The sequence below is a fragment of the Peromyscus californicus genome, unplaced genomic scaffold (genome assembly GCF_007827085.1).
Source record: "Peromyscus californicus insignis strain IS unplaced genomic scaffold, ASM782708v3 Scaffold_3__1_contigs__length_106647218, whole genome shotgun sequence".
Lineage (NCBI taxonomy): Eukaryota > Metazoa > Chordata > Mammalia > Rodentia > Cricetidae > Peromyscus > Peromyscus californicus.
In genome coordinates, this window is record NW_026294551.1 from 20,576,970 (window position 1) to 20,600,042 (window position 23,073).

Consider the following 23,073-nt stretch of genomic DNA (forward strand, 5'->3'; position numbering starts at 1 on the left):
TTTTCTGCTTCTTGCAGGTCTCTTTTTACTAGATCATGGCCACTCTTCCCACCTCATCCCTCTGAAAACAAAAATATGTTGTCCTTTCTCCCACCCGGAGCCCGACGATTAACTTGACTTAGTTCACAGTGAGGCCCTCCTGCAGCCCTGCAGAGCCAGTGTGCAGACGGGATTTGACCTGAGGGTCCCGAGGGCTTTCTGGTCTTTGACTGTGTGTACCTGTCTCACATTTGGTCCCAGCCGCAGGACTCCCTCTGCCTTTGTCTTCATGGTACTAGACAACTCTCACTGTCCACTGGGAGTCGGCCGCCCCTTCCCTGTGCCTCTGCAGGAGGACTGGCTGGCATGGCACATCTCAGCTCTTCTCCACTGGGCTGATTTTCTCTTCTAAGAAACCTGGACTCGATCTCCCTGACCTTCTTAAGTCTGTGTCCAGAGCCCAGGAAAAGCTTGAATAACCTCTAGTTTCTCTCCTCCCATCCTCCTCCTCTTCTGCCCCCCCTACCCCCGAAATCTTACAAGCTAATAACAGTTTGTATGTGCTCAGCCAATGGGCAGAAAACCTGGAAAGAATTTCTGGACTTGAACCCCCCAGTTTGCCTGGTTTGACTAACCTGCTGAGAGCCGAAACTGGTACTTGTTGCCCCTGCACCTCCAGGGCAGTCTCATGGGGCAGAGTGCCACCACCTGAATATCAGGCACTGAGTGGGACGTGGGTGATGCTCATGTGACTGGCTAGAGCTTTGGGGGTAGGGTGGGGCTAATTTTTTTTGGCCATGATCTCTTTTCCCTTTTTTTTTCTTTTAATTAAATAAATGGATCAAAATTAAATAATTCAAGCCCTGCCTTCAAAATGGAAAAAACTTTTTTTTTTTTTTTTTTTTTTTTTAGTATTGTTTAGCAAAAACAATAAACCCAAATTTTTTTAACCATCATTCATGTCTCAGGTTTGTGCGTACTTTAGTGTCCCCAAATGAAGGGTCTGAAATGTAGAGGGGGGTGTGCCTGCTGAGTTCATCCTCTCTTTAGATTGCCTGCTTTTCTCTTTCCCCACTCTTCTTACCCTGAGAAGTCATCCAGAAGTACAGTGCAAGTACAGTGTGCTATAAGGAGGGATCCAGGCTGGTGAGGTGCCCAGGAAAGGGCCCTTGGTGCACAAGCCTGGTAACCCAGGTTGGAATCCTGGAACCTACATAAAAGGGAAGGAGACCCAACTCCATAAAATTGTCTTCCGGCCTCCACATGCATTCTATGGCATATACACTCATGGTCACATACAAGTTCAAAAAGGGGAGGGACCCAGGGTTCTGTGTGTGTGTGTGTGTGTATAGTAGTAGTAGTCATAGAGCGTTATTTCATTTTAAGTGGCTTGATAGAGCGGCTGAGAAGAGAACTCATTCATCACTTGCTGTTGGCCAGATTCAAAGAACAACCTTTAATTCATGCAGAATTGTAGACCTTAGCGAAGAGACCTTGTCAGAGTCTTGCAGTTGGGTTCAAGTCCTTACTCTTTGTTTTTGTTTTTGTTTTCGAGACAGGGTTTCTCCATGTAGTTTTGGTGCCTGTCCTGGATCTCGCTTTGTAGACCAGGCTGGCCTTGAACTAAAAGAGATCCGACTGGCTCTGCCTCCCTAGTGCTGGGATTAAAGGTGTGCACCACCGCCACCCAGCTTCAAGTCCTTGCTCTTTTTCTTTGTAATTTGAGAGACATAGCACCTGCCTGTGACCATTTCCCCAGCTCTGAACATGGAAAATACCCATCTAGAATTGGCATAAAGGATTAGTAGGGTATTTAAGTGTTGGATACTTAGAAGATGTTCCTGATATCAATAGTCCTAGAATGTTTAAATTGAGAGATGAGATTTAATTCAGTGCTTATTAAGTCTAACTCTTAACTTCCATTCAGAATCAGATATGGTAATGTACCCCTAATCCAGCAGTTGACAGGCTGAGACAAGATCATGAGTTCAGGGCCAGCCTGAGCTATATGGTGAGACCCTATTGCAAAAAAAGGGGGTAGGGGTGGTGGAAAAGAGTTACCCTGTGTGAGTCCTAGGGGCCAAACCCAGGTCTTCTGTGAAAGAAGCAGGCACTCGTCTCCAGCCCTGTGAAAGGTCGTTTTGAGGAAGGTTAGTAAGTGACGTGTTGGGGCAGGTGATCCCTGCCCTCAGTCCCTCAGATTTCTTCCCTTTGAAGTCCCTGTGAAAAGAATTGGATTAGTAGCTGAAAAATTATTTTTTCCCCCTCAAGAATGAATTCCATCTAGGCCAGTGACTTGTCCACAGTGCCCCAGCTGCCTGTGATGGCGGAACTGGAGCCGTCCCCAAGCCTTGGTTAGTTCCGTGGGCTCCTAGTGTACTGTGAAGTTCCAGACCGACGCTCTGCACTGTTTATTTGCTAGGTTTGGGAAGCAGTGCGGAGTAGATGCAAGAGTAGGTGCCCTGTAGGTGGAAACGACACCGAGCTACCCAAGAATAAGGTGCAGAGGACTTCGTCTTTGATGAAGTGTGCACAGGCAGCTGCACTGTGTCTCCTTGGCGTTGGGCATTTCTTTCCTCCCCACGTGGACCTTGACCCCAGCATCTGATGATCTGCCTTTACACACATGGTGGTGTCATTGCTATTTAGTGGCCAGCATGGGACAGGCTTCCTGTGGGGGGTTGACACTGAATCTATGCTGCTTGAGTCTGGCCATCTGATTTGTTTGTTTTCAAGTTTGGGAACTTGCTCCAGCATTGACTGTTAGTTCAATGGCACCACCCTAGGAACCAGTGATTGAGGGGAACGTCTCCTTGGTGCTTTAAATTTTAAGATTTATTTTTGAGAGTGTGTGTATCTGCCCAATGAGGCCTGAAGATGGTGGCAGATCCCCTGGAGCTGGAGGGGAGTTATAGGTGTTTGTGAGCCACTCTGGGTGGGTACTGAGAACTGACTTGGATCCTCTGAAAGGGGGGAGCAAGTGCTCTAACCACTGAGCCATCTTTCTAGTCCCTCGACACTTAGGTTTTTGTGTTTTCACTTTGTGTGTGTGTATGTGTGTGTGAGTGATGGCGAATGTGGGGATTAGAGGATAGCTTGCAAGAATTGGTTCTCTTCATACTGTAGATCTTGGGGCTAGAACCCAGGTCATCGGGCTTGGGAATGGTCACCTTTATGTCCTGAGCCATAATACTGGCATCTTCATGGCATTTTTAACCCATAACACTTTAAAATAATTTTTAAAAATTTATATTTGGTTGTGGGTGTGAACCTGCCATTGTGCAGATGTGGAGGTCAGGGAATGAGTGTGTCCCAAGATCAAATTCAGGTCGTCGGGCTTGGTGGCGAGAGCCTTCGCTTGGTGAACCCTCCGACCAGTCCTTTCCCGCTCCCTAACTGTTGAAATCTGTTCTTGGGCTGGCAGAATGACTCAGCAGAGGAGGTACTTGGTGCAAATCTGGCATCCCGAGTGTGAGCCCTGGAACCCATGTGAAGGTGGGAAGAGAGACCCAATTCCATGAGGTTGTCCTCTGACTCTCATGTGCTAGGCATGCATGCCCATGCACATGACACTTAAAAATGTTTCCCTACCACATGCTGGCATTTCATTTGCATACAACTAATCCATTGCCTTCCTTGGAACACAACTTCCTTGGTAAGGAAGAAATGGCATAGAGGATATGGAGAGAGACTTTTTAAAGAAAAATTCTCTAGGGATCACTTTCCATTTCAACTACCAAGGATGATGTGTTATGCAGGAAGCTAGTTGGATGGGGTGAGTGCTAGGTCAGAGGTGGGGGCAGGTGTAGCGGTTGGTCACCTGGAGGGTGGCTGCATCTGCATGATGGGTTCACCTTCCCACCTCTGCACAAGGTCACTGGCAGCTGAGTTTCCCCCCACAGACACTTGAAATCAGCCAAGTGGTGGTGGCGCTCACCTTTAATCCCAGCACTAGAGGCAGGTGTATCTCTGAGTTCAAGGCCAGCCTGGTCTAAGAGTGAATTCCAGGACAGCCAGAGCCATAAAGAGAAACCATGCCTTCAAAAACCACCCCCCCCCCAAAAAAAAAAAGAAGAGAGAGAGAATGAAAGTTGAAATCAACACAGAGTGCTGCCTAAACTCTGGGAATTTCATAAAATGATCAATAATAAATAGCATGAAGTACCTTACAGATGAAAAAGGGGTACAGTGGACTGCTGAGTGTGTTGTGAACTAAACTCACTCTAAAAAAAGCCTTACATGGAAAAAAAAAGCTTATACTGGAACATTAAGAAGGCAAGTATGGTCGCAGTCCGTACACTCGGGAGGCAGAGCCAGGTGGATCTCTGTGAGTTCCAGGCCAGCCTGGGCTACAGAGTGAGATCCAGGACAGGCACCAAAACTACACAGAGAAACCGTGTCTCGAAAAACAAGACCAAAAAAAAAAAAAAGGGCAAGTATTTTCTCACCTATTTCCTCAAAATATTAAAACCTACTGTATTCTTTGCCATACAGATCATTTTCTAGAGTCAAAGTCACCTTCCTGTTTATTGCATGTGTTTTTTTTTTTTCTTCTTTTTTTTTTTTTTGGTTTTCCGAGACAGGGTTTTTCTGTGTAGCTTTGCACCTTTCCTGGATCTCGCTCTGTAGACTAGGCTGGCCTCAAACTCACAGAGATCCGCCTGGCTCTGCCTCCCGAGTGCTGGGATTAAAGGCGTGCACCTCCACCACCACCTGGCCTGCTCATTGAGTTTTTGAAGATGTAGCCTACTTCACTGTTGAACTTGCTAACTGGCCCTCCTTCCCTAGCCACAGAGCCCATTACTGAGTCAGTGGTGCGCTCTGCATTTGTTGGCACCTTACAATTGTTGTTTATGAAATGTTTGGAGTTAATCTTACAATATTGTGCTTAAGAGGCAGCTATGAAGCCATCCTTGATAGTTGAAATGCAAAGTGATCCATATATACATACACATACATATATTCCATATATATGTATAAATATATATTTCACACACATATATAAATAAAAAACAGGATCTCTTCATGTAGTCCTAGCTGGTCTCAGACTCACAGATACTCTCCTGTCTCCACCTTTGCCTCTGTCTCTGCCTCCCTAGTGCTGGAATCAGGAGTGTGCCACCACATCCAGCCCACCCCCCCCCCCTTTTATTTTTTTTTAAGATCGTCTCTTACACTATAGCCTTGGCCAGCCTGGAGCTCACTAGCCCATGTTGACCTCAAACTCAGGGTAATCTTCCTGCTTCAGCCTCCTTAGTAGGGGAATATAGCTGTGAACCTCCACATCCATTGTTTTCCTTGTTCTTTTTTGTTTCATGTTTTTTGAGATAGGGTTTACTCTGTGTAACAGCCCTGGCTGTTCTGGAACTCACTCTGTAGACCAGGCTGGCCTGGAACTCACAGAGATCTACCTGCCTCTGCCTCCCCAGTGCTGGGATTAAAGGCGTGTGCCACCACCAGGCTCTGAATTGGATTTTTTTTAAAAGGCAGGGTGTCATGTAGCTCAGGCTGGCCTTGTACTTACCATGCATAGCAGAATAACCTTGACCCTCTGATCTCCTACCTCTACCTCAAGGGTTGGGATTACAGGTTTGCACTGCCATGCTCAATTTATGTAGTATTGGGTTTAAACTCAGAATCCTGTGCCTGATAGAGAATCAATCACTCTACCAATTGAGCTACATCTTCAGCCCTTTGTAGCAGGAATCTTAGAGAGTCTTATTAATAAAATCAAACCCGGGGCCAGTTATTGGGGTGAACACTGGATGGTCAGAGAGACAGCACAAGCCACAGCTAACCTCACCTGACCGACTTCTCAGCTGATCTTGTTTCCTCAGACCAGAAGCCTCTGTGTCCTCATGTCCGAATGGCTCTCAGCTGAACTGTGCTGCTCCAAAGCCTGAAAGCTTAACCAGCCAAATGCTGCAAGTTTCTGATCCTCACGCCTTATATACCCTTCTGCTTTCTACCACCACTCCCTGGGATTAAAGGCTCGCTTTCTGGGATTAAAGGTGTGTGTCACCATGCCTGGCCGTTTCCAATGTGGCCTTGAACTCACAGAGATCCAGAGGGATTTCTACCTCTGGAGTGCTGGGATTAAAGGTGTGAGTGCCACCATTTTCTAGCCTTTGTATCTAGTGGCTGTTCTGTCTCTGACCCCAGATAAGTTTATTAGGGTGCACAATATTTTGGGGAACACAATACCACCACAGCCCTTGTTTTGTGAAAGGGTCATACTCTGTAGCCTGGATTGACTTTAAACTCATGGAGATTCTCTTGCCTCAGACTCCCAAGTGTTGGGATTATAGGCACCATGAGTCACCACGCCAAGCTTAAAATGAACCTTGCCAGCAATCTGGGTAAGTTAAAATTGTTGAGGATGGAGAATGGGTCCATGTTGGAGACCCAGAAAATGGTGAGGGGTCCTGTGGTGGTTGCTTTTCTTCCCTAACATCACTACACTTCTCCAGGAGGGATTGGGATGAGGGCCTCAGCATGTATTCCCCAATGCCATCTTCAGATGGATCTCAGTGGACAAGGGTGGGCCAGGTGCCACAGTGACCACACCATAATGGCGGGATTAGCCTTTCTGTGCAATTTAACAGCAGTCTGCACTTCCCAAGCCTCTGCTGTCTAGCAGACTATGGGAGTCTCCTCCTGCTCTGCCTCCCTTCCATGATCATTGTGAATCTGGTTCCTGGAGCTGAGCCACAGTAACTTCAGCCATCTGCCACTTGGCATTTCCACTACCCCTGGGGACTGGGTGCTGCTGTTTTTTCACAGTATCCTATGGAGTCTGGCTAATGAGATTCTGGGGGACCCGAACTTCCTGGAGCTGCTGGACCTCTCCACAACTGACTGGCCCACCTGCCTTCAGACTTTTCAGCTGCCCTGAGCTCTCTGCTCTGGATCCTTTTCACAATCCGCTCACCACCCTGGACCTTGGCACCCAGTAGCACTGGGAGAGCTTGAGACAGCTTGGCCTGTGCCACAACCAGCTGCCTAAATTGGGCAGCAACAGGCTCAGGCCTCTTCCACCTATACCGGTTCTTGGAACTAATTGCAGTAGGAATTACCCTGACCATCATCACTTCAGGCCTGAAAGTCCCCTCTGGCTGGGAGCAGCTACAGCACACTGGAAGCCAAGGCCTTTGTGGTCTTGTGGTCAATAGCTCGTCTCTTTGGTTATCTTGTTACAGCACCTTAAATATAATGTGGCAGACACATGGCTTCTACTGGTCAGCTTCCCTTTTTATCATCTGCAGTGAGCCTTTGGGAAGCTGAGTCATGTGAGGTGCTTGACATGCACTGGACCCGTATGGCTTTTGAGGGCATGCTGAGCAGTGTGGAGGCATGGTTCTGCCTGACTATAACAGCCACTGTTTTGGGCATCATAAGCACCATACTGACCTCTGTGATTATGGCTGTGGTCATGGCCAAATGCAGGTTTTCCCAGGGACTTGGTGGAACCAGGGAAGAGCTGAGGAACTTCTGGCGAGGTGAGTGAGGCTGTGGAAGGAGATGTGAGAGGAAAAAAAGTTCCTTAGATGTCTGTGGGGCTCAACTGTGTCAGGATGGGGCTAGAAGGAGGTGGGCTGATGCTGAACTCATTCTCCAGACATGCTGCCCATCCATCCCCTTCCCTGACCTAGCACTGTGCTAACACCTGGCCCAACCCTAGAGACTAGGAGTTAGTCTATGGAGGAAGAAGGCTGAGTGGAATGCGTTATTGGAGAAAACTTCCTGAATACCAGTCTTTCCTCTCACGAATGTTGATGGCTTCTGCTGAAGGGAACTGTCTTAGGGTTTTATTGCTGTGAAGAGACACCATGATCACGGCACCTTTTTAAAAAAAAGAAGATTTATTTATTATGTATAAAAAAGAGGGTGCCAGATCTCATACAGATGGTTGTGAGCCACCATGTGGGTGCTGGGAATTGAACTCAGGACCTCTGGAAGAGCAGTTGGTGCTCTTAACCTCTGAGCCATCTCTCCAGCCCCAATCATGGCAACTTTTATAAAGGAAAGCATTTAGTTGGGGTCTGGCTTATAGTTTCAGAGGTTTAGTCCATTGTCATCATGGTGGGACATGGCAGCATGCAGGCAGATGTGGTCTGGAGAAGGAGCTGCGAGTTCTACATCTGGATCTGCAGGCAGCAGAATTGAAAGTGATACTAGTCCTGGCTTGAGTATCTGAGACCTCAAAGCCCATCCCTACAGTGACACACTCCCTATGGACCAAGCATTCAAACATGTCTAAGGTGACCATTCCCATTCAAACCACACAGGGACTCTGTTGAAATTGATTGCTAGGGCTGTGATGGGAGAGTGGGCCTCTACTTATGGAGACAGGACAGGTGAGCTTTTAGAATTATTCTATGGACATAAATAATCCCAGCTCTGCCAGGCTTGGTCAAGTGAATGCCTTTAACCCCAGCATTTGGGAGGGAGAGGCAGGTGGATTTGTATGAGTTTAATGTTAGCTTGGTCTACATAGTGAGTTCCAGGCAAGCCAAGGTTATATAGTGAAACCCTGTCTCAAAAAAAAAAAAAATTCATCTGGGCAGTGGTGGTGTACACCTTCAATCCCAGTGCACTGGGTAACAGAAGCAGGTGAATCTCTTGAGTTTGAGGCCAGTCTGATCTACAGAGCAAATTCCAGGATGCACAGGGCTACACAGAGAAACCCTGTCTTGAAAAACTGAAAAAAGGGGGTCTGTAGAGATGGTTCAGGGGTTAAGAGCACTAGCTGCTCTTCCAGAGGTCCTGAGTTCAATTCCAACTACGACATGGTGGCTCATAACCATGTATAAGAGATCTGGTGCCCTCTTCTGGCATGCAGGTGTACATGCAGAGCACTCATACACACACACACACACACACACACACACACACACACACACACACAATTAAATCCAAGTGCTGTTCCTCCTTAATGCCTCAGGGCTATGGATCTTGCCTTACTTGAATCAGTGGTGGTGGAAGAGACTAGGGAAGTAAAATCAGTTGCAAAGTGGTCTGTTCTATGGGCTTGTGTTATGGTGAGGAAAATGAGTCATGAGGCTGCCACTGAGGGATAGAGGTAGACAAAAATAACTTTTTTTTTTCAGAGACAGAGTTCCTCTGTGTAACATTCTGGCTTTCCTGGAACTCAATTTGTAGACCAGGCTGGCCTCTAACTCACTGAGATCCACCTGCCTCTGCCTCCACCTCCCGAGTGTTGGGATTAAAGGCCTGCAACACCACTTCCCGGCTTTGACAAAAATAACCTTTAACTTGGACTTTTTTTCATTTTCCTTTTCTATTATCCATGCCTAATTTGTATCCACATAATCCCATTCCCTCTCTCATTCTTTGATGGGTGTGTCTGTCTGTCTGTCTGTATCTATCTATCTATCTATCTATCTATCTATCTATCTATCTATCTCCTTATGTATATACACATGTATATCTATATACATATATATTTCCTTACATTCTTTCTGATATACCTAGTCTTTGTTTAAAAAAATGAAATGTAGCAGGGTGGTGATGGTGCATACCTTTAATTCCGGCACTTGAGAAGCAGAGGTAGATGAATTTCTGTGAGGCCAGTCTGGTCTATAAACTGAGTTCCAGGACAGCTAGTGCTGTTACATGGAGAAACTGTCTCAAAAAGCCAATAAATAAACAAATAAAGAGGAGGAGGAAAAAGAGGAAGAAGGAGGAGGAGGAGGAGCAGCAGGAGGAGGCCATGGTGACTTTATTGTAGCACCCAAGAGGCAGAGGAAAGTAGATTTCTGTGAGTTTGAAGGTCTTCATAGCAAGTTCCAGCCAGCCAGGCTACATAGTAAAATCCTGTCTTAAAAGACAAAGGAAGAAAAGAAAAAAAGTGAAAAGGCTTTTTTGTCCACCTTTCACTCACCAGATAACTGGAAGGTTTTTTTTTTTTTTTTTTTTTTTTAATCCTCATGGTCAGAAATACTGTTTGGACATGAGTTCCTTCCAGCGAATTGAAATCAGATCCCAAATAAATGACCCATTGGCACTGGAGTGCTTACAGGGTCTTAACTTCAATATTAGAGGGTGAATTAATCTGTTAAATTATGTATGGTATGTGTGCCTCAAAATATAGGTGGGGGCAGCTTTGTGGCGGCAACTACATACTGTCGGAATCTTTGCTTTCATTGGTATTTGCTGAACACTGACTACAAGACAGTGACAACATTGCATGTTCATTTATCTGTGTAGCACATATTTCCTGAATGTATATTTGGCCCTGAGACTATAAATAAACTACATGCTTATAGTCGTTGTACTCCTGGAATTCATGTTCACGTGTGTGTGTGTGTGTGTGTGTGTTTATTGATAACTGAGTTGCAAATACATAATTGCCTCTGCTAAAGTGAGTAAAAGGGAAAGTAGCTGCCAGGCATGGTGAGGCATATTCACAGTCTCTGTACCCTTGAGGTGCAGGCAGGAGGCCGACAATTTAGGGCATATCCTGATCTACATAGGAAATCATGTGAACAATAAAATCAGCCCTCTGGCCGGGCAATGGTGGCGCACGCCTTTAATTCCAGCACTTGGGAGGCAGAGCCAGGCGGATCTCTGTTAGTTTGAGGCCAGCCCGGTCTACAGAGCGAGATCCAGGACAGGCACCAAAACTACACAGAGAAACCAACCCTGTCTCGAAACAAAACAAAAATCAGCCCTCAATCTCCTCTCAATAGATGTTTGGAGAATACGTAATAGGGGAGGTGGGAGCCACTTGAAGGACGCTGAAGTTAGGCTGATGGCTGTTTGAGCGAGAGTGGGAATATCACAGCTGGGAAAAACGGACTGATTATGATGCAGTAAATGTGTAGGCCTCCCTCTTCTCTCAGGAGACACAGACATCCAAGACCCAACAGGTGACTTAGAGCCAAGAGGACTCCTTACTTTAAAACTCCAGCAAAAGCCAAGGAATTCTCTCTGGGGCCCGTGTGGATATATTACACCTTTTATTGGACTCTTCTTATGTGCTAAGACCACCTTCCAGAAACGGTGAGGTAGAACGTTATTATCCCCATTTCACAGATGAGTCTTTGTTTAGATGACGCAGGATTGGTTTTCCGGTTAGAGTACAGGTCTGGTTACGTCTAGACTTGTTTGCTTCCATACATCAAGCTGCGATCCAGAATTTTTGGTGTTCCGACCCTATGTTCCTTGCTAATATCCCATTTTCAAAGTACAAAGAGGAACTCTGAGCCATAGGCAGAGTTTGGAAAGGTTGAACGCCTTCTTCTAGAACACGTTTTTCCAGCCGGAACTAGAGAGCGAGAGCTTTGTTTCCCTACGAAGAGAAACAGTAAGGGACCGGAAGTTGCTTGTATTATCCTCCGTCCTCGTCTCCCAAACCCGGGTGAGGCCATAGCGGACTGCCCTTTCTCAAGATGGCTTCGAAGATTGGTTCGAGACGCTGGATGCTGCAGCTGATCATGCAGCTGGGTTCGGTGCTGCTCACGCGCTGCCCCTTTTGGGGCTGCTTCAGCCAGCTCATGTTGTACGCTGAAAGGGCCGAGGCGCGCCGGTGAGCGCGCCCACGAAGCCGTCGAATGCGGTGGGGGGCGGTACGGCCTGTCCCAGGAACTGGTGCGGTGATGTTGGGGGAAGTTGGGGCCCAGAAGTTGGGACATTTGGACTGGGTGGAATTGGTACTCAGACAGGTTGGGAAATGTTCTGGTCCCACACTATGACCAGAGCTGATGCGGTGGCCCCAGCAGTGAGAAGGGTCTCGTTTCTGGGGAGCAGTGGAGCTTGTGGGAACTTAGACTTACTCAACGTTCATTCTGTCCTCATTGCTCCCTACCTTCGATTCACAGGAAGCCCGACATCCCAGTGCCTTACCTGTATTTCGACATGGGAGCAGCTGTGTTGTGTGCTAGTTTCATGTCCTTCGGAGTGAAGCGGCGCTGGTTTGCGTTGGGCGCCGCGCTCCAGCTAGCCATTAGCACCTACGCCGCTTACATCGGGGGCTATGTCCATTACGGGGACTGGTTAAAGGTGAGCACATAAACTCTAGAAGAGATTTAGCCGTGGGGGAAGGAACTACAGAGTCCTGGGGCACTTGGTGGGCACGTGTGGTACTCCCAAACATGAAGCCCGGGAAGACGGAGGCACGAGATTTGTAGCAGTTGTGTAGCGGTTATTACAGAGCACAGACGTGGCAGACCCATAGAGACCTCACAGACCTCCCTTGTCAGACCTCCCTTGTTGAGTGTGAAATGGAGTTCCAGAGATGAGAAATGGACTTTCTCCGAAATCATGCCACAGTGTACTGATGGGACCTGTAACCCAGAGTTACCTGATTCCCAGAATCCTTTAAACCACTACTTTATTAATCCCAGACTCATAAAGCAAAAGAGACCTTGGAGAGTACCTGGCCTACTCATCAGGTTTTATGAAATGTAGTTAATATTAGTGCAGAATTTGTGTCTGCAAACGCAGAAGCAGTACTGGCCACTGTAAGCCTGAAGGTAAGGTGGTACGGAGGCAGTACCTTCAAAGACTGGACTGTTAGTCCAGTAGGGGAGGCAGATGTGTGAACAGCTCTGGGACGATGGGTCTAGTTTGTTTGTTTTCAAAAAAGGGTTTCTCTGTGTAGCCCTGGCTCTTCTGGAACTTGCTCTGTAGACCTCCCTGGTCTCGAACTCACACAGATCTGCCTCTGCCTCCTGAGTGCCGGGATTAAAGGTGTGCGCCACCACTGCCTGGCTGGCTATTCTTATTTTAGTTGGTATAGAGTCTATACTACATAGAGGCAAGAACCCTGGGGTGGAGTCGGCAACATGTGGCGTCTGGGTCCTGCCACTTCCTTTCTGTCGGACCCTGGACAGTTTCCTTACCCCCTCTCAGCCCTCAGTTTCTACCTTGTAAAGAGAATTTCTCTCTCGGCAGTACCTGTCCACTACACGTGGGGTCGGTAAGAGGGTTCATCAGGTAGAATGGGGTGTGTAGAAGGGACCGGTCCCGTGCTCTGGACAACCAAGAGAAATGTGATGATTGCAGTTCTTGACTGGGGCCCCTCTTTCCCTGGCCTTAGGTTCGCATGTACTCGCGCACAGTCGCCATCATCGGCGGCTTTCTGGTGCTGGCCAGTGGGGCTGGGGAGCTGTACCGCCGGAAACCCCGAAGCCGTTCTCTGCAGTCCACTGGCCAGGTGTTCCTGGGCATCTACCTCATTTGTGTGGTAGGTTGGGGTTCGATTGACTGGACGCACCTACGTGGGGGGTGAAATGTGTGCTTAAGCCTGGCAGAATCCTGGCAGTTGGGCGGAGCAAGGCCTTGAAGGTAATCTCTGGTGGTTCCTAGAGATTGCCCTGGACAGCTTCCGGTTCTCAGGGGCCCTCCAAATACCCGATTCCTGGCTGAGGGTCCCTCCTTCCAACGTTATTGCCACCAGCTAGATAAGGAGTTTGAATTGACCATTCAGTCCCAATCCTGAGAATCCAGCAAACAAGATGTGGTGATTTTTTTTTTGCATTGCTTCAGCCTCCAGAGGACTGAGAGAGAGGACAAAGGACAGGTGTGGTGCAACTCAGCCCTAGAGTTGCCACTCTGCCACCTAGAGCTGATGGGGCTACGTAGGGTAGTCAGGTAGTCCTTCCCGGCGCTTGGGAAGGCCAGTGTAGATGAGGACGCAGATAGGGCTTCGAGCACTTGACCTCATCCCAGGAACCAGGAATCATATCCCACGTGCAGAGTTCTGTGTGGGCTTCCATGGTGTGTATGTTCAAAAGTGGGAGTCTCCATCTGTCTGTGGAGACACACTTCCTCCTTTCAGAAGCTCCCAGGGGAGTAGAGATCAGTCTTACCTCCTGGGCCCTATAATCAGAGAGGGAGACAGGCCATACTTTCAGAGGGTCCCGATCCCGAGAGGGAACTTCGAGGCTCCCTTCATAGGGGCTGACTTGTGGGTACCACCTCAGGGAGGCCCTCATCAGTCTCAAAGGATGCTGTGTCTTTAGGCCTACTCGCTGCAGCACAGCAAGGAAGACCGCCTGGCGTACCTGAACCATCTTCCAGGAGGGGAGCTGATGATCCAGATGTTCTTCGTGCTTTACGGGGTCCTGGCCCTGGCCTTCCTGTCAGGTTACTACGTGACCCTGGCGGCCCAGATCCTGGCTGTGTTGTTGCCTCTGGTCATGCTGCTCATCGATGGCAACGTTTCCTATTGGCACAACACTCGACGTGTCGAGTTCTGGAACCAGATGAAGCTACTTGGCGAGAGTGTGGGGATCTTCGGGGCTGCTGTCATCTTGGCTACTGATGGCTGAGTTCCCCAGGGAGAGGCTGATTTGGGCACAGGGGGCCACCGAGGGCCACCTTACCTTCTTCCTTGCTGGTCCAGTTGCTGTTTATTTATGCTTCTTGGTTTGTTTGTTTACCTTTTTTTTTTTTAAATAGTTAAGGTTTCTTCTTCAAGTTTGTGGCTCAGACCTTGGGAAGATGGAAACCCTCATGCTAATGCCTTGTAGGGTTGTTGTTTTCTTCTTACCTGTTTTAGGGGAGAGCTGGGGCCAGCTGCCCCTCCCCCATGTGTCCAAGGAGGGAGGAGTCCCTGAGGAAGGAGTAAAGGCAGAGCTGGGGTACAGGTATTAGGAGTAGGGGACAGAGGAAGATTGGGAAGTGAGCAAATGTGAAAAGTCCTTTTGGAACTTGGCAGATGCAGCTAAACTAAACAGTGCTTTTCAGACTAGGTGTCTGTGTGTATCCACAAGTTTGTCTTCACACTTGTAGAGGGAGCCCTGCAAGGAAGGGCTGAGTGACTGGTGCTACAGAAGTCCCATGGGCTCTTTGGGGGTCTGCTGGGGCAGGAACAATCTAAGGTGTCTGACCCCTTCTGTAGAGTTCAGAGCTGGCCCCAGTGTGCTCTGGGATGTGCAGGGTGGAGCAGGTCTGCCAGGCTGCTGCCACTTCATCTGTTCTCAGCTCCTTAGTTGGCTGGATAGGTGGAGCACCCTCCTAAACGCCAGACCACACAGTCCTCCAACAATAAACATTTGATACAGACATTTGCCTTTGCTTCTGTCTTCCCCATTAGACACTTTGCCATTGACTGGGATTTGAGGTTTCTTGAAAGATCATCTTTGGTTAAGCCCAATCTGGTCCTCCTCTGATTCCCCACTACCCCTAGTTCTGAGAGTTCCCATAGTTCTTTAACTATTTAAACAAACAAATAAACAACAACAAAAAAGCACTTGCTGGGGGTTGTGGTGGCGCACGCCTTTAATCCCAGCACTTGGGAAGTAGAGGCAGGTGGATCTCTGTGAGTTCGAGGCCAGCCTGGGCTACAGAGTGAGTTCCAGGACAGGCTCCAAAGCTACACAGAGAAACCCTGTCTCCAAAAACCAAAAAAAAAAAAAAAAAAAAAAAAATTATATATACATATATATATGTATATATAATTTTTTACAGAACACTGTATACATTATATATACATATATACACATATATAATATACATTATATATACATATGTATATATGTATATGTATATAATGTATACAGTGTTCTGCCTGCATGTATGCCTGCAGGCCAGAAGAGGGCACCAGATCTCATTACAGATGGTTGTGAGCCACCATGTGGTTGCTGGGAGTTGAACTCAGTACCTCTAGAAGAGCAGCCAGAGCTCTTAACCTCTGAGCCATCTCTCCAGCCCTCTTTGTTGTTTTTTGAGACATAGTTTCTCTGTGTAGCCCTGGCTGTCCTGGAACTCACTCTGTAGACCAGGTTGTCCTTAAACTTAGAGATCCACCTGCCTCTGCCTCCCAATGCCAGGATTAAAGGTAAGTGCCACCACATCTGGCATTAATTTCGTTTTTGAGACAGCATCTCACTGTGTAACTTAGCCTGGTCAAGCTGCTGTTCCTCCTGCCTCTACTTCCTGGATGCTGAGGTTACAGGCATGTCTCTATGTCCAGCTTGGTTTATGCTTTTGATTTCCCTTCCGTCCTTTTCTAGCCTGTCTTTCCTTCTTTGCCCATTTGGGGCAGCTCTTTTGAAGAAATCTTTGGTTAGGGCAGCTAGAAAGAGAGAACTAATGTCATATGACAATGAGGACATGGGGGATTCAGAGAAAGTAAGCAGCTTGCCTCAAATCCAGCTGGAGCTAGATGGCTGGTCAGGTCTGTGGAATGTCCAAACCCGGATGTGTCCTTGTTACACATAATCCCTAAGGGAAGACAGGCTGCTCTTGGGCCTTGGGCCTGTCATAGCTCCTGGTGTGCCACGGTGGTCTTATGGAGACACCGAGTGTATTAAAAAGTATTTGAACAAGGGCTGGAGATGTAGCTTAGTTGGTAGCCCTGGGTTTAATTCCCATCCAGTGGGAATAAACATCCCTGTGGTCTCAGCACTTCCGAAAGTGAAGGCAAGAAGATAAATTCAAGGTCATCAGCTACATAATGAATTTCAAGCCAGCCCGGGCTAAACTGCCTCAAGAAATGGGGTGTGTGTGTGTAGTGTAGAGGTAGGCTGGAGAGATGACTCAGTGGTTAAGAGCACTTACTATTCAGTCATGAGGACTAGAGTTCAGATCCCAGCACTCACATCAGATGACTCATGAATGCCTGTAATTCCAGCTCCAAGACATCTAATACTCTGCCCTCCATAGGTGCATGCGTAAACACACACATAGACATAAATGAAATATTTTTTTTAATGTGTATGGGTATTTTGCCTGCATGGACATCTTTGCACTATGTTTATGCCTGGTGCCCATGGAGGTCAGGAAAGGGCATCACTCTAGGGGACTGGAGTTATAGACAATTGTGGGCCACCATGTTGTTACTGGGAATAAAATCTGGGTCCTATGGAAGAGTAGCCAGTGCTCTTAACCACTGGGCCATTTCTCCAGCTCCCATAATAAAAATCTTTCTTTTTTCTTTTTGGCTTTTCAAGACAGGGTTTCTCTGTGTAACAGTCCTGGCTGTCCTGGAACTCACTCTGTAGACCAGGCTGACCTCAAACTCACTGAGATCCACCTGCCTCTGCCTCCCAAGTGCTGGGATTAAAGGCATGTGCCACCACCACCTGGCTAAAAAGAAATCTTAAGAAAATGTTTAGGTCTCAGAGCACTCACGCCCCTTCAGGGAATCAGTTTGGTTTCTAGCATCCATGTCAGGTGGCTCACAACCATTTGGAACTTCAGCTCCAGGGTATCTTATGTCCTCTTCTTGCCTCTGTGAGTACCTGCAGGAAACACACACACACACACACACACACACACACACACACACACACACACACACACAATTTGAAAAAAAATTTTCAAAAAACATTGAGGGCTGGAGAGATGGCTCAGAGGTTAAGAGCACTAACTGTTCTTCCAGAGGTCTCGAGTTCAATTCCCAGCAACCACGTGGTGGCTCACAACCATCTGTAATGAGATCTGGTGCCCTCTTATGGTGTGCAGGCAAACATGAAGTCAAAACACTGTATACATAATAAATAAATCTTAAAAAACAAACAAACAAAAAAAACATTGAATGAAAAACCTTTGGGCTCTGGCTTCTTGCCCAGCCCAGGTGTTTTGGTTTTATAAAGATGACAGATGATCTGTAATGGGACAAGAAGAATGGCTAAGTCTGGGCTTTTAAACCAAGGCCATCCTGTGATTTCTCTGGGTTTTTAAAGGTAAATATGCCATTGCTGTTAGCTGTGATTTTGCCTTTATGGGAAAGGAGCTTTGTGGGGCAGGGGCAGGGGTGTTCCCCACAGTGACAGTCAACTGTTTGGTTTGTGGAGAATGTTTCCTGACCTAGGAGTGGAAGAACCCCTTTAGGGGTTGCTGGTCCCTAAGTGAGGAGACATGGGCATGTTTACGCTCAGTGCCTTCCAGCTCCATCCAGGTTCCTTTGGTCCCTGGCCTTCAAGCACCTGTGCCCAGAGGGCCATTATCTTTAAAAAGAAATCTTAAAACATCAACTGGGGTGTAGCTTAGTAGTAGAGCACTTGCCTAGAATGTCCCAGGCCCTAGGTGACATCCCTAATATTGAAGAAAAGATCTCCCCATATCCTGAAATCCTTACTGTAATTTAAGTTTTCTTGGTTTGTTTTTGAGACAAGTGTGACTCAGACAAGCGTTTGCATTTTAATCAAGGCCTCCTGAAGAATTGCAAGACCCAAAGGAAGTAAAATGAGTGGTAGATCAGGCAGGCTTAGATGCTGTGTAAGACGAAGGAGCCTCAAGACAACAGAGGCCATGGAAACTGGCCTGCCCTTCCGGTTACCTGAAGTAGAGCCCTGGAAGTCAATCCCAGCCCCATTCCAAGGCTGATGTCGAAGGCCATCTGCTTGTGGATTTGGAGCAGGGTCTTTGGCGTCACTCTTTCTGTGTTTGTCCTGTTCCAGTGCCTCAGCAGACAAGGTGCAGCTTCCTCCCCTCTGCTGCCTGGGGTCACCCCCAGCAGGCACGGCTTTTGGTCCACCCTGGCTATCCCAGGATTTACAGGGCCCGTGATGGTGGGTCAGCTGCCTGGGTCAGAAGCTGGCTTACAGAAAGAGTCCGGCAGCCCCTTGGCATGGTTGACTAGTTCATAGGAATCCCGGATGTCAGCCAGGCCAAACCAGAAGAAGATCCACTGCTTGTTGGAGAAGCTGCCATCGCAATGCTTGAAGTACCTGGGTGTGGAGGCAAAGGGTTCAGCTCTTAGGACAAGGGTGTGCTCACTGCTCACTCTGTTTTCAGGATATTTATCTACTACATGACACCCCACTAGGACCAGTTGTTATTTTTATCCTAAGGAGAGCGGCCAGAGCATCTCATGAAGCCTATATTGCCATTTCCCTAAAGAGCAGCTGAGGCTTGGAGATCTTAGGTGACTTGCTAGGACCTCATAGCTCAGGAAGGTGAGAGCAGGGGCATCCCCAGCTCACCCCACTGTCCACCCCACTGCCTCATGTAGCAAAGGAGCTGGTACTTTGTTATTTTCTAGTGCCCACAGAGGAGAGCAGTGGGGGCTGAGGATGTGGCTGCTGAATGAAAGAGGAAGGTGTCCCTCAGGGACTGAGCCTAGAGTCAGGAGCTTGGCCAACTGAGTCCAAGGAGAGCTGGAAGGGTCAGGATTGATCAGAATCCTAGTTAAATGCCATTCGCTTTAAAGAAAGAGCAGAAATGTAGGGCTGAAGCATGTCACTAGGCGACCTTGACCTTAGAGGAGACTTTTCCCTGAAGAAGGGAGCTAGTGAAAGGAGGGATGGATGCCCAGCTGTGCTGCCGGCGAAGGCTCGGGCATGGTTGGCTGGGGCTCCTGGAGGAGAAGGGCAAGGCCTACCAGGGATTGATGGGGTTGGTGACCCTGGAGCGCCAGAACAACGTTTGCAGGTCCCTCCGAAGGCACTCCCACAGCATCTGGCCGGAACCTTGGCCCTGGCGGCTGGAGCTCACCACGAATTTGTCCAGATACGGGGTGCCCCCTAGTACAGGCTCCACTGTCAGAATGGCTGCCGCGTTGTACCTGGCGCAGCGGGAGAGAGGCAGGCTGGGACTTCCCCTTGGCCTGAAGCTGCCCTGCCTAGGACCTCAGGCAGGCCCTGCCCTCTGGGGCCCAGAGGCTCACCCCTCAGAGACATAGATGGAGTGCAGCCGAGGACGCAGCGACTCCAGATAGTCGTCCCGGAGCTTCTTGCCAAAGCTGGCGTTGACTAGGTTCACTAGGCGGCCCTGGTCAAGGCTGTTCAGGTTGCTCACTCGCAGCATCCGCTCAGCGTTCTTAAACAGGGTGCCACAGCCTGGGGAGATTGGACAGTTAGTTGGGCCAGAGTCAGATCCACCACTAGATGCGCCTTCCACCCATCTCCCCAGTTCAAGTTTCTTCCTCCAGTCCCCACCGACTGGGTTCTCTCAACCCCCCCCCTCCCCCCAGGTTTCCACAGCATCGGGAAGCCATTGGTGCAGCCTCTCCCTACAGTCTCCAGCCTGGCTGGGAAAACTGCCACTCCCGCTGGCCGGCAGCCAGGCCTGGTGGATGCTCACCCTGGGGACTCAGCCCAGCCCACCTTCTTGCAGCCCTCACCCTTGTTACTAAAGAGCTCCGTGAGCAGCGTGCTGGCAGCGGTGATGGCAGCAGAGGAGTAATGTGGCAGGCGGCTGAGCACGTCCACGATGAGCCGAATCTGCTGCCGTTCTTTGATGCTCAGCCACTCGGCGTTGGTAACAAGGTCAAGGTCAGCGGGCAGGTTCACGTTGCTCAGGATCTAAGTTCCGGGGAGAAGATGAGCCTCCAGCATCAGATACACGCCCATACCAAACTAGGCCCTGTCCTGTGGACCTCTCTTTGACCACTTAACCTTTACTTCCTCCCGGAGTCCTCTACCTGGAAAGGCTCAGATCTAGCCACCAAGGACCAATGCCCCCCTCCCATCTTCTGTTAACCCTTCCTACTCTTTTGGCTTGAGAGTAACCGTGGCCTGCCATGGAGTCATGCTGAGGACTCAGGACAGGGGACTGATTCAGTCTTGCCTTATGTCATGAGGTGGCATGGGAGAGGGGCACACCTTCTGACTGTTATCCCGCAGGCCTCCTGAATTATTGAGGAAGATGATTTTGGTGGGTTGCAGGGCTTTGGCCAGAGACGCAGTCACCTCCAGCGAGTCAAGAAGCACTGAACGGCGCGCAGCCGTCTCCCCAATGGGGCACAGGATGGGGATGCTGTTGGACTCCAGGCACCACTGCAACAGGTCTGTCTCCACCGAGACGATGCCGCCGTAGCTGTGGGCCAGATATGGTGCTCGAGAGGGACCAGAGCAGAGCCAGCAGAGTGGCCCGCTCTGAGGATGCCGGGGTGGGCTGGGCTGACACTAACCTGGCATGAGGGGCGGGCTCCGCAGCGCTCAGCACTGATCCACCACCAAAGAAGGGCACAGCAGTAGCCGCGTTATGCCGTAGCTCATTTACCAGCGCCTTGCAGCTCTGAGCAAGCTGTGCCTTGGCTTCCCAGAAGGAAAGACAACCCGAAGGTGCCGTGGGGGCCGGCAGCCCCAGGACCACCAGCGGCTTCATATCCATGCGTTGCAGGAAGGCCAGGGCGAAAGCCAGGCTGGACACCGCCTGGGGGCACTGGAACACCTCCTCATCCACCTGTACCAGGGCAGGCGTTCAGGGACACGATACTGGCTCTAAGGGGCTTGTTCCTACTCGGACCTTAGGACCCTCAGTAGACCCTCACTCTACCAAGGTGCCTTCAGGCCCCACTTTTGGCCAACTGCTCCGCCCTTTGCCCGTTGGGTCTTGGCCACCCCCTTATCTAGCATTAGTGTTCCTCCCTCGGCTCCTCCCAGCGGCCTTGGACTCTGGGACACCTTGGGGGGAGGGGTGATGAGACAGCTCTGCCCACTGAACCCCTAACTGCGTCCGTGGTGAGGGGCCTTTCTCAGATATCTCCGCTGGAGTACTGGGCTTCCCATCCTCGTAGCAGCACCCAGGCGCAGTTTCTGCAGCCTCCCGGCTTTCCCACACCCCCAGCACTAACTCAGCGCCCCTGCGCTGAGGGGTTCGCAGCTTGGCATGCCGAGACTGACGACATGTTATTGAACAGCCTTCACCACCTTGTTGTGACACGGCGACACAGGAATCGGCTTACCTCCATGACGGCAAAAGGCTTGTCCACCGAGTGGTAGCAGGTCTGGAATTGCGTGAGCCAGTGGCGTGCCTCCCCTGGGCTGGCACCACACTGGTTCAGGAAGGCCTGGATGTCCCGCTGCACCAGCGATCTGCCGGCGGGAGGCGCAGGGGATTCGAGAGGAGTTGGAGGCGGTGTCCACGACGGCTCTTCGACGGCAGGAGACTGGACACGACCCTTCGCGCCCTCGGCGTCCTCTGCGCGAGCCCTGGCAGTGCTGAGCCGGCGTCCTGGGCTGGCGCTCTTCGCCCCGCGCCGCCGCGCGCTATCGCTCAGTCTCCGTGAGCCCCCAGGACCTCCGGGGCTGCGCAGCCTTCTGGCCGCTGCAGCCGACCGCAGGGCTGTGGCTACCCATGCTGTCGCCATGACGACAACCAAACCCACTCGCCCCCCCACCCACAGGTGGCGGTCGGTCTGGAGCGCACAGCACTGGGGGGGTTCTTAACTTGCGCCTGAGCTGGGCTGGATCAGACCCGGGGCGGGGCGGAATAGGAGGCCCCGAGTGGCTTCTGGGTGCGCTTGGGGCGGGGCAATTCATCGACCTGAGGGCGGGGCCTCTACAATTCTCGGCCCGTTGGGGCGGGGGGAAGAAACTGGTACCATTAGAGATGGTCACGAGGGTCAGATTTAGAGTGGCGGAGCTCTTTAATCCACTGCCAATGCCGGTTCCAGGAAGTGCTCAGGTGTCCCAGGTGTGTCTTTGTGAATTTGCAGGGTCGTGCAGGCAGGTGACCTGAATTGGACAGAGGAGTCTGGGAAAACGGAACACGGCGTGGTCCTTACTGTAGCCTGTGGATGCAGACAACGTCCTGTTGTCAAGCTGAACGTGGTGGGGCATATTTGTAATCTTAGCTTCTGAGAGACTGGGTCAGGAGGATTGTTGCGAGTTCGAGGCCAGCCTGGTTTACAAAGTGAGTTCCAGGAAAGGCGCAAAGCTACAGAGAGAAACCCTGTCTCAAAAAACAACAAAAAAAACCAAAAACAACAACAACAACAAAAAGGCCTGTTGTCAAGCTGAACGTGGTGGGGCATATTTGTAATCTCAGCTTCTGGGAGGCTGGGGCAGGAGGATTGTTGTGAGTTCTAGGTGAACCTAGGCTACATAGCAGGGCTTTGTTTTAATCAAAAGATAAATACCAGTCCTCGTGAGGCAGAGGCAGGCCTGTATCCACGAGTTCAAGGCCAGCCTGGTCTACATAGCGAGTTTCAGGACAGCCAGGGGACTTTATAGTATAGGGAGACGACCCTGTCTCAAAGAAAAAAAAAGACCCCCCCCCAAAAAAAATGGAAACAAACAGAACCCAGCATGATGGTCACATACCTGTAACCCCAACATTCCTGAAGTGGAATCAGGAGGATCAGAGTCAAGGTCATCCTTGACTTTGTAAGCAGTTCAAGGCCAGCCTGGGCTAATAAAACCCTGCTTTCTGTTTGTTTTTGTTTTTGTGTTT

At 49.6% G+C, this 23,073-nt stretch overlaps 2 protein-coding genes across 4 annotated transcripts; one reads left to right on the plus strand and one right to left on the minus strand.

Moving 5' to 3' along the window:
* Nucleotides 1–11,339: 11,339 nt before the first annotated feature.
* Nucleotides 11,340–15,012, plus strand: Tmem101 (transmembrane protein 101). 2 transcript variants are annotated; one of them, XM_052756384.1, is made up of 4 exons: nt 11,340–11,530; nt 11,823–12,003; nt 13,043–13,189; nt 13,968–15,012. In XM_052756384.1, the coding sequence occupies exons 1-4, from the start codon at nt 11,394–11,396 to the stop codon at nt 14,274–14,276; spliced, it is 774 nt and encodes a 257-aa protein (XP_052612344.1). In that variant the 5' UTR covers nt 11,340–11,393; the 3' UTR covers nt 14,277–15,012. The 2 variants fall into 2 exon arrangements, with proteins under 2 accessions (XP_052612344.1, XP_052612345.1); XM_052756385.1 differs by having other exon boundaries at nt 11,501–11,592.
* Nucleotides 15,013–18,081: 3,069 nt separating this feature from the next.
* Nucleotides 18,082–22,126, minus strand: Nags (N-acetylglutamate synthase). 2 transcript variants are annotated; one of them, XM_052756852.1, is made up of 7 exons: nt 21,584–22,125; nt 20,807–21,081; nt 20,499–20,712; nt 20,018–20,198; nt 19,562–19,733; nt 19,277–19,459; nt 18,082–18,623 (listed from the first exon to the last, which is right to left on the minus strand). In XM_052756852.1, exons 1-7 carry the CDS (start codon nt 21,986–21,988, stop codon nt 18,470–18,472), a joined length of 1,584 nt encoding a protein of 527 aa, XP_052612812.1. In that variant the 5' UTR covers nt 21,989–22,125; the 3' UTR covers nt 18,082–18,469. The 2 variants fall into 2 exon arrangements, with proteins under 2 accessions (XP_052612812.1, XP_052612813.1); XM_052756853.1 differs by lacking the exon at nt 19,277–19,459 and having other exon boundaries at nt 21,584–22,126.
* Nucleotides 22,127–23,073: the final 947 nt, after the last annotated feature.

What these genes read in the sequence shown, in the direction of transcription:
- Nags (XM_052756852.1), bottom strand. Translation starts at nt 21,988, where the DNA reads ATGGCGACAGCATGGGTAGCCACAGCCCTGCGGTCGGCTGCAGCGGCC. An exon ending in TGCGGGATAACAGTCAGAAG is followed by an intron (nt 20,199 to 20,498) that starts GTGTGCCCCTCT and finishes CCCGGAACTTAG; the next exon opens with ATCCTGAGCAACGTGAACCT. An exon ending in GGAGCTCTTTAGTAACAAGG is followed by an intron (nt 19,734 to 20,017) that starts GTGAGGGCTGCA and finishes CAATCTCCCCAG; the next exon opens with GCTGTGGCACCCTGTTTAAG.
- Tmem101 (XM_052756384.1), top strand. Translation starts at nt 11,394, where the DNA reads ATGGCTTCGAAGATTGGTTCGAGACGCTGGATGCTGCAGCTGATCATG. An exon ending in GAAAGGGCCGAGGCGCGCCG is followed by an intron (nt 11,531 to 11,822) that starts GTGAGCGCGCCC and finishes TTCGATTCACAG; the next exon opens with GAAGCCCGACATCCCAGTGC. An exon ending in ATTACGGGGACTGGTTAAAG is followed by an intron (nt 12,004 to 13,042) that starts GTGAGCACATAA and finishes CCCTGGCCTTAG; the next exon opens with GTTCGCATGTACTCGCGCAC.